Here is a 16,148-nt window from a genome sequence, read left to right as displayed (position 1 = left end):
GCCCTGAGATCAAGAGTTCTCCATTGGATTCATGATAGCCCCAGCTCCGGTCATCCAGGTATCACTGCCACCCTTCACTTAGTCAACAACCGCTTTTGGTGGCCAACCATACGCTCGGACACTATCCAATTCGTTCAACAGTGCCAAATATGCAACATCACTAAAACCTCTCACCAACGCCCAGCAGGACTCCTACAACCGCTACCCATACCAGAAAGACCATGGTCTCACATTGCCATCGACTTCGTGACGGATCTGCCGGTCTCCAATTCCTTCACCACGGTGCTCACGGTTGTTGACCGGTTTTCTAAGTCTTGCAGGTTCATACCTCTGCCGAAATTACCCACAGCCTGGGAAACTGCCGAGGTGCTTTTACAGCAAGTGTTCCGTTTTTACGGCTTACCAGAGGACATTGTATCAGACCGTGGCCCACAGTTCACCTCTCGAGTCTGGCAAGCCTTCTGTTCCCAACTCAATATTAATGTAAGTCTAACGTCAGGTTATCACCCCCAATCCAACGGTCAAGCTGAACGCATGAATCAGGAACTGTCTCAATTTCTACGGAATTACTGCCACGACAATCAAAACGATTGGAGCCGCTATCTTGTCTGGGCTGAGTATGCGCAGAACTCATTGAGGAAGCAATCTACCGGGCTGACTCCCTTCCAATGTGTCCTGGGCTTTCAACCACCACTATTTCCCTGGTCTGGAGAACCCTCAGCACTACCCGCAATCAATTCGTGGCTACAGAGGAGTGAGGAAGTGTGGAATTCGCTCACGCTCATCTCAGAGGAGCAGTCAGGAGGTTTCAAGAACAAGCCGACCGCCATCGCCGAGAGGGGCCGGAATATTCACCTGGCGACTGGGTCTGGCTATCGACCCGGGACCTCCGACTTCGGTTACCCTGCAAGAAGCTAAGCCCAAGGTACGTGGGTCCTTTCAAGGTCATTGCACAAGTCTCACCAGTTTCTTACCGCCTAGATCTCCCTGCTAATTACCGTATTGCTTCTACATTCCATGTCTCTTTGCTTAAACCCGCCGGTGGCCCGGGAGGAGAGAGGGACCAGGATGAGGTTGCTGCCGAGGACGCCTCCCTAATCATCGATGGCGAGGAAGCCTACCAGGTTCGAGAAATCCTGGATTCACGACGCCGAGGCAGGAACTGCAGTACCTAATCGACTGGGAGGGCTATGGACCAGAAGAAAGGTCCTGGATACCTGCTCGAGACATTCTCGATCCTTCACTCATCGCTACCTTCCACCAGGACCACCCCGACAAACCTGCTCCCAGACCCCGTGGAAGACCTCGGCGTCGAATCACCCCTCGCTTCCGGAGCCGCTCGCAGGGGGGGGGCTCTGTTATGAACAGCACCTCTGTGGCTCTCTCCGACCACCACCGGAGGGAGCCCTCACCCGAGTACTGATCGCTCTAGGACTCCATTTCCCATAATCCCGTGCCTTGGACTGATTAGTGCTGCCAGGTGTTCCTCATTCCCTTCCCCTTTAAAAGATCTGCCCTGCCATCAATCTGTGCGAAGTCTTGTTTGTTTGTACAGCAATTCTGAGCGTTTATCCCTGTATCTGTATTCCTGTTGCCGACCTTGTTCCTGTTTGATTCTACGATTGATTTCTGCCTGCCTACCGACCCTCTGCCTGTCTTTGTTTACGCCTCTTGGATTCCCTGTATACTGTCGTTCGCTCCTGTTTTACCCTGCCTGTCTGACCACGATTAAAGTCTGTCGCAAATGGATCCACCTGTCTTCGACCAGTCATTACAGCTGTTTTTGTTTTGTTTACAGTGTCTATTTTTCTGCATTATACATACACTGAGACAATACCGCTAAAGGGATAGTTCATCCAAAAGGGAAAATTATGTCATCATTTACTCAACCTAAAGTTGAATTCAGAAGAAGATATTTTAAAGTTAATGGTTCCCATCGATTTCCATAGTATGGAGAAAAAATACTACCGCAGTCAGTGTAGATCATCAATCTATTTTATTAGTATTTTTTATTTTTCAAAATATCTTGTGTGTTCAACACAAAAAATACATTTATAGAGGGTTGAATCAACTTTAGAGAGAGTAAATGACAGGATTGTCATTTTTGGGGGTGAACTATTCCTTTAAAGGATATCAGCAAACAAACAATTGTTGGTCCCCATTGACTTCCACGGCATGGAAAAAAATGCTGCGTCAGTGGGAACCAACACAGAGCACATTATATGATCCACAGAAATACAACAACACATAAATTAAAAAAAGGTGGGCAAATAATGACAGAATTTTCATATTGTTGTGAACTAGGCTTTAACAACATGCTACAAAGGACTGCGTTGTTGTCAGTTTAATGAGGACACTGGAATGAGGAAAAAGGCGAGGGAAGGGTGAGATGTCCTTCACTGGGTGAGGAGCAGGAGAGTGGGTGTGTTGGGAGAGATGTCAAAGGAAACAAGGTCCACATGGCGTTCACGCTGCTTCACTCAGCGTGCTACTGCACAGACGCCTTGACAGGAACTTCTATGCAAGGTTAACAAGATGCAAAATTATGAACATACAAAGCGGGTCAGTCTGTGTTTCTGCATAGCCTGGGACCGAAGCAGAGCCCTCCTGAGATTTCAGACGCCACAGCACCGCAGGCTTTGCAGAAACAGCATTTACACCAGCGTCAAATGTGAGTGGATGGCGGCGTCGGTTGGAGATTGCATCTGCAGTGGGATTTGTGTGAAAATGGAAAGGTGTGCTCTCAGCTGAGAGGAGACAAACAGCAGAGTGTCTCTCTCGCTTGCTGTCTTTCGCTTTCGATCATCACAGTGGCTTCCTGACCCGCTTGAAGGACAGAGCAAAGACAAATGAGGCATCTTCCCTGCCGTCCAAGCCAAAAATGAACCCAAGGGATTGAATAACGTTGAAAAGTACAGGGCCATTTCTTCAGGTTAAAATGTAAATGTCTTTTATTTAAATTTTCCATAATGTTCTCGTAAAGTTAATAAATCTGGGCCCGAGAAACACAGTTTCCAGTGCCATTTAAAATCTTTATCACAATATGCCATCGAAATGGATTTGATTTGTGTGTTCCCCCATCCGCCTGGTTATTAATTCAATATTGAAACAGGAAATATGATTTTCGTCCCCTTTGGTCAGCTTCAAACAGCCATTGTATGAAATAACTCTAATGCTCTCGATCTTATTGTCATTTCCTATCAGCCCAAAGACCGGAATGGTGTAATTTACATCTCATTGTCCTGAGAAAGAAAAGAAAGGAGAAAGTCACGCTTTTCAATTTGAAAGCGAGCTTTTTTTTTTTTTTTTTTTTTTTTTTTTTTTTTTGCTCTGTAAATTAAAGAAAGGCGGCTCTACCGATGGCTTCAGCCCTTCAGGTGCCTGACAATCACTGAATCGGGAAAATTGCTCTGCCTCCCAGGAGTACCATGTACTCTCTAAAACAGCCAGAGACGTCATTATCCCACTCCTTTTCCCATCTGTAGGTCGACTAGATATATCATACCGCAAAGAGCGAAAAAAAAAAGCTGCAAATTGGCGAGAGTGGATGTGTGAAAGCAGTGCATTAGAAGAGAAGCTCTGTTGTTGTGTAATTAGATAATTTATGCAAAATCATGCATAATGAAAAGTGATTCAGGGTGAATAATAATGAGACCTTTGCATGATAAGATTGTGTAGGATCTTAAGATGAGCAGATGATTTTAAACGGAAAAAAAACGAGAAAACATCACTCCACCAGTGAGGCCTCTTTGTCACTATGGGATCTTATTGCTTGCTGTGCCGCAGAGGGGAGAAAATAACAAACTTAAAGCCCAGTTCAAGAAGAAGAAAATTAGAAAGGGGCAAATTAGCATCTTATATAACATTATCAATTCCCACTAAGAGCACTTTATGAGGACACATACCCATCATCTTTGTAGCTCAAGATTTTTTGGTTTAGGTTCAATAGTCTCCTAGCAACCGACGTGATGAAAAAAATAAATAAAGTTGAACACAACAAGATCTATTATGGCCTAGTTTTGTGCACTGTAAAAATGTTTTTGTCAATGACGTGTCGTCTTTGTATCCATCCGTATTATTTGTCGTAGCCTAGTCATTTTCTTGAACTTGACAAAGACGTTTTGTATTAAAGTGCGTGTTATTTGGAGAGAACGTGGCAGAATGCAAATAAGAGTTTTCCGTCTATCCATTTCGTTCATTAAATTGTGATATGATCAACAAAAACCCTAAGCGTGTAATAATCACCTAACAAAAGCTGAACAAGAAACAGTGATGAATCGTGCTATACATTGTCGTCATCGCAGGAAGCCATTTTTTATGGGCATCAGTCACAGTTACCAGTTTAATCAAAACATTGAAAACAGATCCAACATTCATTCACAATTGCTTCTACAAAGTAGCGGATTTAATTAAAGAACGTTCAATGGAAGCTGATTAGGTGTGCATTTATTTGGAATAAAAAAAATAGCTAATCACAGTTGTAGTCAAGGGCGGATAATGAACAACGACAGTCCTGTTAGCGCTTTGTCCCGTTCAATTAGAACCGACGCTTCACTACAAAAGTACAGAAACAGCGTCCTCTAGCGGCGGGCCAGCAGAATACCAAAACAACCGCAGTACGAAGCTTCTAGTTACTCAACATCTGCGTGTTTGTTAACTAAAACACAGGTACAACCAATCTTTATTGAGGTTTTTGCGAGTTGGAGTGTATAGGAAATAAAGACTATGGGCTACATCTCATATTAGATTCTAAATAAACTATGATTCCAAGAAAAGAGTTTAACATCCATTTCAATTTTCCATTGCACAACAAATTATTTATAGTGTAAAAAGGTTCTTTAGAGTTTTAAAATTATTCACACTAAGAAAAGATGTTTAAAAGGAGAGTTGACCTAAATTGAATTATCATTAATTCTGTCGTTAATTATTTACCCTCATGTGTTTCCAAACCCATAAGACCTTCGTTCATCTCTGAAACACAAATTAAGATATTTCTGTCTTTTTTTGACCCTATACAGCCACGGAACTGACATGTTCAGGGCCCAGAAATGTAGTAAGGACTTGTTAACAGTCCACGTGACATCAGTGGTTCAACCAAAACTTTATGAAACTTGTGCACAATGAAAAATGACTTTATTTAACAGTTCTTCTCTTCTGTGTCAGTCTGTGCAAGCATGCATGTGATGCTGCCGATGCAGACGCCAGTGTTGTGATGCATAATGTGTAGATATAACTATTGTAATAGAAAATATTATAGATCAGTGGCTGTGCCTTGTTTGTGTTTGTGTCAACTGTGAGATGTGTATATTTATCTCGCCATAAAACAACAATAAATTAACATTGCACATTCTGTATTATTAATGTCTACGCCTACCCAAATTTTAAATGTACCCCTTACAACAATGCAAATAGAGTAATTATTGTTGTTCAGCCTGACAGCCTGACACCATCGCGCATACAAGCTCTGTAGGCCGCAGCTGTATCCCATCTAGCCTTAACCCTTGTTTGCAAGGAGAAGAATGCACACATATGTGTTGTGGCATACTGTCATTATTGAAACGAGAAGAATAAATTATTGTTGAATAAAGTCATCGTTTTTGTTTTCTTTATGCACAAAAAGCATTCTCATAACTTCATAAAATTAATGTCAATCCACTAATAAATATCTTAATTCATGATTTTGGGAACGGCACGAGAGACAGAATTTAAATTTTTGGGTGAACTGTTCGCTGTAAGCTTCTTTTGGGGCATCCAAAGTAGTTGACTTCGCTGTCAAAGAAAGAAGCCTAAAAATCTAACATGTATATATAAAAAGAGGATTATGTACAGTATAAACGTCTTGTCTCCCAGAGCTCACTCCACCGATTCTCTGTCGCTCTCCTGAGAGTGAAACGGGCAGTGCTCTGAAGGATCCGTCATACTTCCTCCAGACAGCGTCCCTCCTGAGTGCAGTACTCAAACTCAGTCTCTTCTCTCCAGGACATGTCCTCGCTGTGGTAGCTCTCCAGATCCTCGGCATTGGCGTGACTGAGAGCTAAGCTCAGGATTTCTTTTTTCTCCTTGTAGAAGCGGAGTTCCCTGCCTGTTCTCCGGGCCTCTCCCAGCTCCTTCATGGCCAGCTGCAGCTCCTGGGAGAGCAGGCCGGGGGATTGCTGCTCCTTCTGTAACCAGTCCAGTGCCATGTGACTGCGCATGCGCTCATCCAGACGCTGCTGGGAGTAGTACTGGATCACATCCTGTGAAAGAGACATTTACGGTAAACAACGATTAAAAGGTGTGACCTGTTAGCTGACAGCACTGGACCTATCGGAAAGAAATATCCTATAACCTCATAGTAAAACGAATAACTCCTCGGAGACATTAACATTAACAACCTACAACACCTACAGCATCTTGGAAGAAAGCTTTGCAAAGCACCACTTGCATTTCATTCAGAAGAGTTTAGAGTAGTCTTACCTGGCGGCTACATCTCATCTCACGGAAAGCCTTCAGAGTACCATTCCAGTGCAAAAGTTGAAAAACCGTCATTATTTCCTGAGAAAAAAACAAAATAAAGAGCAAACCAAATGTGTGCAGTCAAGCTTCATTTAAAATACAAAGATATAGTCCGTTTAAAAGTATGGTCCTTTATTTATTCATTCATGTAAAATACTGTATATCATTTTCACGCTGACCTTTTGTTTTTTTTTATACAAAATGTAAAAGTATTTGAACAAAACATTTTGGTATTTACCATATAACTGCAAGACCTGCATCGCAATCAAACTGATCGAGACGTCAACACATGGTGCTATTTTTAAAGCATGCTGATCAGATTTAACACATTGCAGTGTTTAAACAGATGCAGTACTGCTTTAGCATTTCTTCTTCACTTCAGACTGATGTCATACGAGGATTACTGCAGACTTATGTGTGAAACAGAGGCTCGTTGTGCTTACAGCGTGTAAATGATCTGTTTCTTTCCCCCTGTGCACAGACACACTTGTTCGCATCTGAACTCATCTAGAACATCCACAAATAGATTTCGCTCAGGATTCGTGAGAAAAACAAATGATATCCTGCCATACTCAATTTAGGCAAATTAAGCAAAGGCTGCTATTTGTCTTCACTCTTTTTGACAGAATGTGTAGCACGACTAGAGTTCTGGCAGTTTTAACATTATGAAATATCTGCATGCCAAACATCAGCCTAATAACGGGATTTTAATATTAATAAACACATAATATGTAACAGTTTATTACAAAGTGTCTGAAGCTTTTAAGCTTTAAAGAGGATACTGAAAGGTATAACCATGACATTAAAGTGGTTCATATGACCTGCAATGTAACTGTAAAGTATTTGAATTTAGTTTACAATGTAATTTATTCCTATCAATGAAAAAATAAAGGCAGCCATTGAGTCAGTGTCACATGATCCTTCAGAAATCATTCTTATATGCTTATTATACTTTTGCACAGCTCTCTCTATATGTATATTTGGATGTATTTGAGAATGTATCTTTATTTGCACACATACAGTATACATCATTTAAGCGTTATATACTATATAACAAATCTCAAATGTTTATATTATAGCAAAGTATAAACTATGTTATCACCCAACTTTTATATGGTAAATGTGACTATGAGGATATTAAGATATTATAAAGACTGTAAAGCATTTTTGAAACGTGTATTGTGAAAAGCAAATAAAAAATTGACTTCGTGACATAAAAAGAAAGATCTGACTCAAAATAGTACTTTATTCACAAATCAAAAATGCATGCTTCATGTTGAGAAGAGTTGATATTAAGACTCACATAAACATAACAATTTTCACAAAAAAGACTAGCCGGCGGTCATATGGACTGCTTTTAAGGTCCTTTTGTATTTTGTCTGTATCTTCAACGGTTTAGTGCCCAATCATTGTCACTGCATGGAAAAGATCAACTGGAACATCATTCAAACTCTCTTCTTTTGTGTCATATGGAAAGTCATACAGATTTGAAAGCACATGTGGGTGAATATATGACTAATACTTCACTAACCAGCATGATTTCTATTGGTCATCCAGGTTTTGCAAACCGGCGCCCAACCAGTCTAAACCAGTCTGGACCATGGGTGTTTTCAGCAAGGTTACATAAAGGCTGTTTTTTCTAACCTGAAATTCCAGCATGGTTTTCCCAGTGTTCAGCTCCAGCATGAGACAGTATGCTCCTATACTGGTACCGGGGTCAGACGCATCTGCAGTGTTACCCTGTGAACAGTGGGACACAATGACTTACAGACGTGTCATCACTCAACCCGAGCAGACACAAATACAGAGGGAGGTCTGGGTTTCATTAGACAACCCTTTGCTTTGTTATTCAGTTGGAGCAACTTGTCTTTATTGTTGGAGGAGAAAAGGCCAAGACTGCAGAGGATAAATGACATGAGAGTGAAGGGAGACCACACATACACACACACACACACACTCCCACAGAATGTGAAAATCTTGGCAGCTATATACAGATTTGGGGTAAGGGTGGGTGACATGGCTTTTTCTTTGTAGAGTTTTTTTTTTTTTTGGTACAAAGCCAATTTATCACTGGAATTGCTTCTTGGCTCTTCATTATACGGAGTGAGGTGGAGCATGTGGGATGGAGCCAGTGCAAAGACATGGATCTATAACTAGAGTGGGTGGCCTTCCGTACTCCCAAATTATGCTGTTTCTATAGACTGGAAAGCTTTTAGAGCTGTATACACGAAAAGTAATCTACAACTGAGCAGGAACGTGCATGAGATTTCTTGCTACTGTTAACAACGTACTCTCCCGTCAAACAGCCCTAAACATCGTGTAAATCTCAGCGGTTTGAACTGCAAACTTGATGATTTGTTGATAAGCAGCTTAATAGTAATGAGACTCACGCTGGTGGTGCTGACGGCTTCTCTCACGCTGCGTGATATGAACTCAGGAGTGATCCGGCGGCAGGGCAACTCATTAAATGTGGAGTTCATCAGAGCGATGTGAGCGGCGTCACGTCTGGCCTCTGCTTTGCTGTAGCAGTACTGTCAGAGAGAGAGAGGCTTTCAATTCATCATCATCACCAAATGTTGAAATATGATAATGTGCGCTGATTGGCCATTCTTTAGGATTTCTTTTATTCTTGATAGCATAAACACTCTGATTGTGCTTCAAAGGAATAGCTCGCTGCAAAATGTTCTGGTCGCAGCGGATAACAGGAGAAGGGGTAGGTTATCGGTGAATAATGACATAAGTTCCTTACAAAAAAAGCTACCGTATGACTTCAGAAGCACTTGAATTATAACACTCGAATTGTGTGGACCACTTATACTTTTATGCTGTTTTCTGAAGGGTGAAAGCTTCAGTCTTCTGAACAAGAACTGTGCTTAATTCAGTATTTTAAGGCGTCCTTGTTAATTATTAAGTTGCATTTAAGCAGTGAGTAATACTAATAAACTACATGTACTTATTATATGGGTAGGATTAGGATTAGGATTTAGGGTAACTTTCATGCCATAATGCATAATAATGCAAAGCAGTAAGGTTTTTTTTTTACCTACTGTGGAAGTCAATGGCTAACAGCAACTGTCTGGTTACCAACATTCTTCAAAATATCACCTTTTATGTTCCACACAAGAAGTAAATTTATAATTTATACCTGAGGTTAAGCAAATGATGAGAAAAAATATGATGAAAAAAAAAAATGTGGGTGAACACACATTGTGAAAACAATGCATCTAGTTATATATATATATATATATATATATATATATATATATATATATATATATATATATATATATATATATATGACACAAGTGTGAAAGACACGCTGGAACATGAGGGTGAGTAAATGACAGAATTTTCATTTTAGAGTGAACTAATCCTTTAAGTTAAACTAGTCCTCAAAAGCATGTCTTAAACCCAAAGTCACAGAATTCCTGCAAACCACATCACAAGATTTTTTAGATGATGTCTGTGCACCACAAACGAGATTTGAGGCTAGCGCCACTGAGATTAGTGTCTGGATTTGTAATATTGCTGAAAACGCTTATTGTGCAAAATAATAATCAGGCAATTACATTTACAAGCAGTGCTGGAATGAATATGAATATGTTTGGAGCTCTGAGAATCAAAACAGAGAGAAAAAATACACACGAGAGCAGAGTTTTGAGGATAGAAGTTGCAAAAAAAGTTCTGGGTTGTATTTCCCAAAAGCTTTGTAAGCTTAAGCAAATCATAGAGACCAAGGTGCCAGGGGTTTCTACAATCTATTTAGGCTTACAATGCTTTTGGGAAGCCTTGGTCTTTCATCTAAAGAGGAAACACCTTTGAAATTGAGATATTTGAAATTTCTTCAAATAACATTTCAAATGTAAACCATTGTTCGTTGAGAAAATATATACATATATATTATGGCAATTGTCTATAGACATATACATATAGACAATTGCAATGACATTGTGAAAACATGTCTATTTCAGATGTCTAAAGAATGACGTCATATTCTTCTCAGACAGTTATAATAAAAACCCATGGTTCCTAGTTTATTTTTTTAATAGTTCAGTCAGAGAAGTAAAAATCCATTCCAGAATGACAAGATCTGTTTGCATTCATGTCATGTGCCATACATTGACAAATGAATAAATAAACTGATTATTGTTTTAAAGATTAATTTCATAGAAAATTCTATTTGCACTGAAGAAAAATGCCACACACTGATTGGCAGCTGGCAGGAGTAATTTAGCAAATAAGAACCACCTGTTCGCCCTCCTCATTTTAACACAAGAGCCTTTTTAGGGGCTGAACTGAATAGTATCGCTGAGATGCTGTCAAAAAGACACTAGACCTAATTTAGTAATGGAATAAGGCCAGAATTGTAATTTAAACAAATCTTTTGCATTGTTATAATAATGAAAAAATGCCTAATTATAATTTTAAATAAAGTCTTTATAAATATATCCTTTATCGTAAATGGCAAATAAAAATATAGTAGAAATTCATATGTAAAGTGAGTTCACATACCTTAAAATTTCCAAAGCAGCTGCCACCTGGTAAAGTGACGTAGCATGTGTAGGGCGGGCCGGGTGAGGAATGGACTCGTAGACTACCAGATTGTCTGTCTCCATCATCATGCCTTTCACTTGCTTCTGCTCCCAAAACTGGTGAAGCATTCCCACGACATTCACTAGTAAAGTAGAAAAAAGTATTTTGAAATGTGAGCACATTAAATATATTTTGATGTCCGGACTATGCACCGCTACGAGCGAGGAGCTGTGATTTCTCTCACATTCTTCCCAAGTCACCTTTTTTTTTTACTGGGTGAGACAGTTTTGAGGTTCTTTCAAATGGATAGGTCACCCGCTAATAGGAATTCATACTGAATTCATACAAAACTAAAAAGAAGACATTTTGAGATACGCCAAAAGTCAAATGGGGGTCCAGTGATGTTTGGAAATATCAAAAGAAGTCAGTAAATGTGAGCGAACTATCCCTTTAAGATGTAATGCTGTTTTGTATTCTATTAAAATCTCGTCTGTTAGTATTCAGTCTGTAATCTCACTAATACACTACGGAGGCCCAGCTGTTTATAATGTCTAAGAGTGGTTACATAAGAGGTTTCTGACTTGCTCTGTTTACTGAAATTGTGCCTGTTCATCAAACAAACCCATTTCAGACAGTGTCACTGCCAAACATTTGACATGAAAGTTGCCCTTTGCACTGATCTATGTCTCTGATATACAGAGTCACCCGACGCTGCGTTAATTATAATCATTGCAGCATGTTAAAGTGCATATGTCATCATTATGCATTTAAATTCAAATAAAATACTTTTCCCTCTGCTCAAAAAATTGATTCTGCCTAAAAACGAATCATTGGCTCGTCAGAGGTCATATCTTTTTATTATTATTATTACTGTTATTGAATCACACTTATGTCCTAAAGCTTGTGTATTTCTTTTTTCTTTTGTGGAGCACAAAATATATTTTTAAAGAAAAACTGTTTTTGTCCATAGAGTTGAAGTGAATGGGTTCCACAATAGCACTGGGTCTGGCTGCTTTTATTGTTTGGACACAAAACACTGATACATTTTGTTCGCGTAAGAAACATCGTCGCAAGTTTGGAACAACACGGAGCAGCCAAATGATAAAAATTATGTGAGCTATCTCTTTAAGTGTATTTTAGCGATAGATGACAGTCTTTCCCAACACAATATTCACTTACATTTACAAGACACTTTTATCCAAATCAACCTACATGACATTCAAGCTATGCAGTTCACGTGATCAAACTCACACCCTGCTTATTAGCTTGCAAATCACAATTTTCCAGAAACTTTTTAAATGACTCTTATGCTGTACAATAATAGAGCGGCGGAGAAAACCAAAGATAAATATAATGAATCATTTTATGTTCGCTCATTGCAATTTTACTTTTTCATTTACTTAGTCATTCCAACTCATTTAATAATTATGCTCTCATTTTTAACAAATGCTGTTTACAACCATGTCTATCTTTCTAATTATACTAGCGTTCACTGTAACATCAGTGTGACGGCTATCCGGAGCCAGCACATGGAAACATTTTCCTAGCAAAACAAACAGGTGCCCGTGAGCTCTGTGAGGTGGACAAGCGTCACACATCAGGGAGCTGTGGTGTGATTTCAGCGTTTCACACCCACAGTAAGTGCAATATTTGTGCAGTCTTGCTTTAATCAGCTCAGGCATGGCATATAAAACACACCCCCTCTAAAGGGGTCAGCAATAATATTGAGAAGGGGAACCGAAGGTATATTTTTGTAAAAAAAAGGCTATGTATGTGGGAAGACAGACTTGTTTTTACAGCACGGAAATTTCCAACTTTTGTTTGTTTGAAAGAGTCAGCTGCTGCTAACACCGCCCAGTCTGTGTCTGTATGCTTCAAAACACAATACGAGAGTGTTTCATTCCAGTCTGCTGCTATATGAACCGCTTTGTTTTCGAATGAGCTTTGGTTCAATCAAAAAGGTTAAGGTCTTTCATAAAGACGCTTAGGAATCTAAGTCTAAATAAATATCATCCTTTCCTGTAGTGAGGCAGACTCAGTCATAGCTGGCATATAGGGCCAATGTTTGGCACATTTCTCATCTGCAATTCACATCTGAATACTCTTCATTCCAGCAAACTGCATCTCCTTTAGCCTTACCTATAATACTGCCATTCAAGTATATAATCCAAGTATATGTTTAGGCTATTATTCGAAAGCGGAGATAGTAATATTGTATTTGAAAAATATGTTTCTTTTGGTCAAATAAGTCAAATGTGTGTTTATTTTATTTATTTAAACTGTATTTATTTAACAAAAGTGCAGTAAAACAGTAATATCATGAATTATTATCACATTTTAAAACAACCATTTTCTACTTTATTATATTTTATGATTTATTCCTTTAATGGCGAAGATGAGTTTTCAGCACCAATTACGTTGGTCTTTGTTGTCTTCTCTGAAATCATCAAAGCACGGCGTTACTGTATTCTTGTTCAATAAAAGTTACTTTCTTTATAGAAATGGGTAGTATTAGTATACATAATAAATTCTAACAAAAATCAATACACATCTACTGACAATCTGAGGCAGTTTTTGCTAAATTGATAGCAGAGCAAGACAAAAATCTGTACCGTTTCATACTTAAAGGATACTACTCATCATCTCTTCATAACCCCATAATATTGAAATCTCCAAATTAATCCAAAAGAACTGTTTTGACATTAATTTAACCACAGGACACACAACCTTCCTAATATAATTCTCATCTATGGGATGCTGCTTTGCCGCATCGTGATATTGGAGAATATGAAGCGCAAAGATCAGACTGTTTTAAAACACGTTTGCTGGGTTTACTCACAGTCTTTGAAGGTCCTGTCATCATCAGAATCTGGTCCAGACATGATCTCCAACTGCTAGTCCCACACGTCCGGCAGCAATCCTCTGTCTCCAGCTCTCACATGCTCTGAAGAAGTTCAAAACATCAGTTAAGCTCCAGAAAAGATGAACATAAGGAGGTTCCCTATTAGCCTTCCCCTCTCCAGCCTCCAGAGCAGTCTGTGGAGCCCCGGGGGTTCTCTTCAGTGGCTGGCCCACCTTTTGTCAAGGGTTGAACTAATTAGCTGTGAGGTTGGTTGTTGCGCTGCACTCCCTTATATTCACACACACTCTCACTACATACACACTCTCACAGGCTGTTACACACTCCCACTCGACTGAGTCGACTAAGCCCTGGCCCAGGAATGCAGCCCCCTTCTCCATTCATTCACAGCATGCCCCTGCCTTCCCTCACAACACGCTTTACATATGCAGCGCCCAACTCGCTGAACAAACATCCAAGATGGACAGCAGACAACTTCTGACTGTTTTATTGACCACTTAAATAGCTATTTAACTTAGCAAGGTCCTGAAATTGGTGGAAATTGTTTCTTTAAATATAATTATGAATAATGTAGCATTCATTTGCAAAGAGACTCTCTTTTATTAACAAAGAAAGCAGAATTTACATGCACTGTAAAACACCATTTTTTTAATGAAACATATATTAAGGCACTGTAGATTGTACAGGAAAATATTATTTATGCATTTCTTTAATTATCTGTAAAATGTACTAGCAATTTCTGAGTGAGAATTGTTTACAAAGTCCTACACCAATTGTTTTGTGAACAGTTAAAAATGTTGTTGCATTGTTAGTAACAGAATATTAGACTTTTTTTTTTAAACTCCCATTTAAATCCATCAAGGTGTTTTAACTTTGATATTTTTTGAGCCTCCTGTGGTGAAAATATTCATCTTTTTTTGTCAGCCCAAACTTTCATTGTTATGAATAGTCTCATATTTTAGTAATGGTTTAAAGTTAAGACTGGCTTTATAATGGATTTGTTTTTTAACTACATTCAACAAGACATCAATCGATGGGCTGAAGTCATGTGAATTACTTGTGGATTATTGTGATGTTTTTATCAGCTGTTTGGGCTCTCGTTCTGACGGCACCCATTCACTGCAGTGGATCCATTGGATCTTTGGTAACATTTTTTCAGATTCATTGTTATCCCCAATGCTAAGTTTTAGTCTTTTTTAGACCATGATGTAATCTAAGTAATGGTCCTGCTCAGACCGCACTGTGTAGTCATACTCCAGGAGAAAACATTTCAATTTAGCCGCTCTGAATGCTTGAATGGCTATTGTTCTGTGAACAAATCCAAGTAGCGGACAGCATTCCTCTGAATGGCTCGCTCAGTCTAGTGAACTAAAAGCGTACTTTATTCCCTCTTCTCCACTTAGCATCCATGAGCCTACTTCCTCAACGTTTGAAGCTCAATTCACTTTACATCATTGCCTAAACAACATTTTTCACGAGTCTGATGCCTCTTTTTTAACTTTCTTGTGTCTTTCGTTCTTGGGAATAAGGGCTCCATTCAGAGTCGAGCTCTATTATGAGACTGTCTTGGGAAGAGAGAGAGAGAAAGAGAGAGAGGTGTTTAGCATAAATGACAATCACAGTATCACAGAAAAGGGGCTTCAGCACTGAGACAAACACAGCACTGGAGCTGAAATGACAAATACCACTGGAGGAGATATATCCGTTTGCAAGAATTTATAGAATGGTTAAACTGGCTGGATGTTGTTTGTGAAGAACTCCCAACTGTATTAAACATTTTTTTTTTGACTATTCCCTCTCACTTTTGGTGATAAATCGCTGCAAGGAATTCACTGGAATGAAAAGACCACCTGGTGTGGGGGACCACTGAGGTCACTGAAAGCTTCAAGCCTGCAGCTGTCAGATCAAAACCCAACCAGGAACTTGAATGTCAATCAAACAAAAAAAAAACTAGAGGAGAAGCCAATGTTTAGTGGCTCTTGAAAAGTGTGTGTGTGTTCATTATTTTACTTACTTGACCCCATTTCTACGTCTTTTATGACTATGCTCAGTCTAAAAAAGGGCACTCACGCCTTTTTTTCATTCCATTCACTTTCATTCGTACACATTTTGCTGCCTTCCAAAGCCCTAGTTTTGCAAACTCTGATCTGCAAAAAGTGTATGATTTTAACGCCTGTGAATAAGTTAAGTATTTAATGTTAAGATGAGAGCTAGCAAACATTAAAGCTGCAGCATTTCAAACTTCTAAAGATCACAGCAT

The 16,148-nt window shown here is 39.3% G+C and overlaps 1 protein-coding gene across 1 annotated transcript; it reads right to left on the bottom strand.

Moving 5' to 3' along the window:
* Positions 1-5,828: 5,828 nt before the first annotated feature.
* lix1 (limb and CNS expressed 1) lies at positions 5,829-14,221 on the bottom strand. The gene is given in 8 exon segments (XM_043238650.1): positions 5,829-5,927; positions 5,930-6,236; positions 6,457-6,534; positions 8,140-8,235; positions 8,886-9,026; positions 11,008-11,072; positions 11,075-11,170; positions 13,868-14,221. Coding segments are annotated over 8 exon segments (900 nt in total). The 5' UTR covers positions 13,911-14,221; the 3' UTR covers positions 5,829-5,853.
* Positions 14,222-16,148: the final 1,927 nt, after the last annotated feature.

The sequence above is a fragment of the Puntigrus tetrazona genome, chromosome 5 (assembly GCF_018831695.1).
Source record: "Puntigrus tetrazona isolate hp1 chromosome 5, ASM1883169v1, whole genome shotgun sequence".
NCBI classification, from domain to species: domain Eukaryota; kingdom Metazoa; phylum Chordata; class Actinopteri; order Cypriniformes; family Cyprinidae; genus Puntigrus; species Puntigrus tetrazona.
Note: the sequence above shows the minus strand (reverse complement) of the source record. Positions and strands in the feature narration are given on the sequence as shown.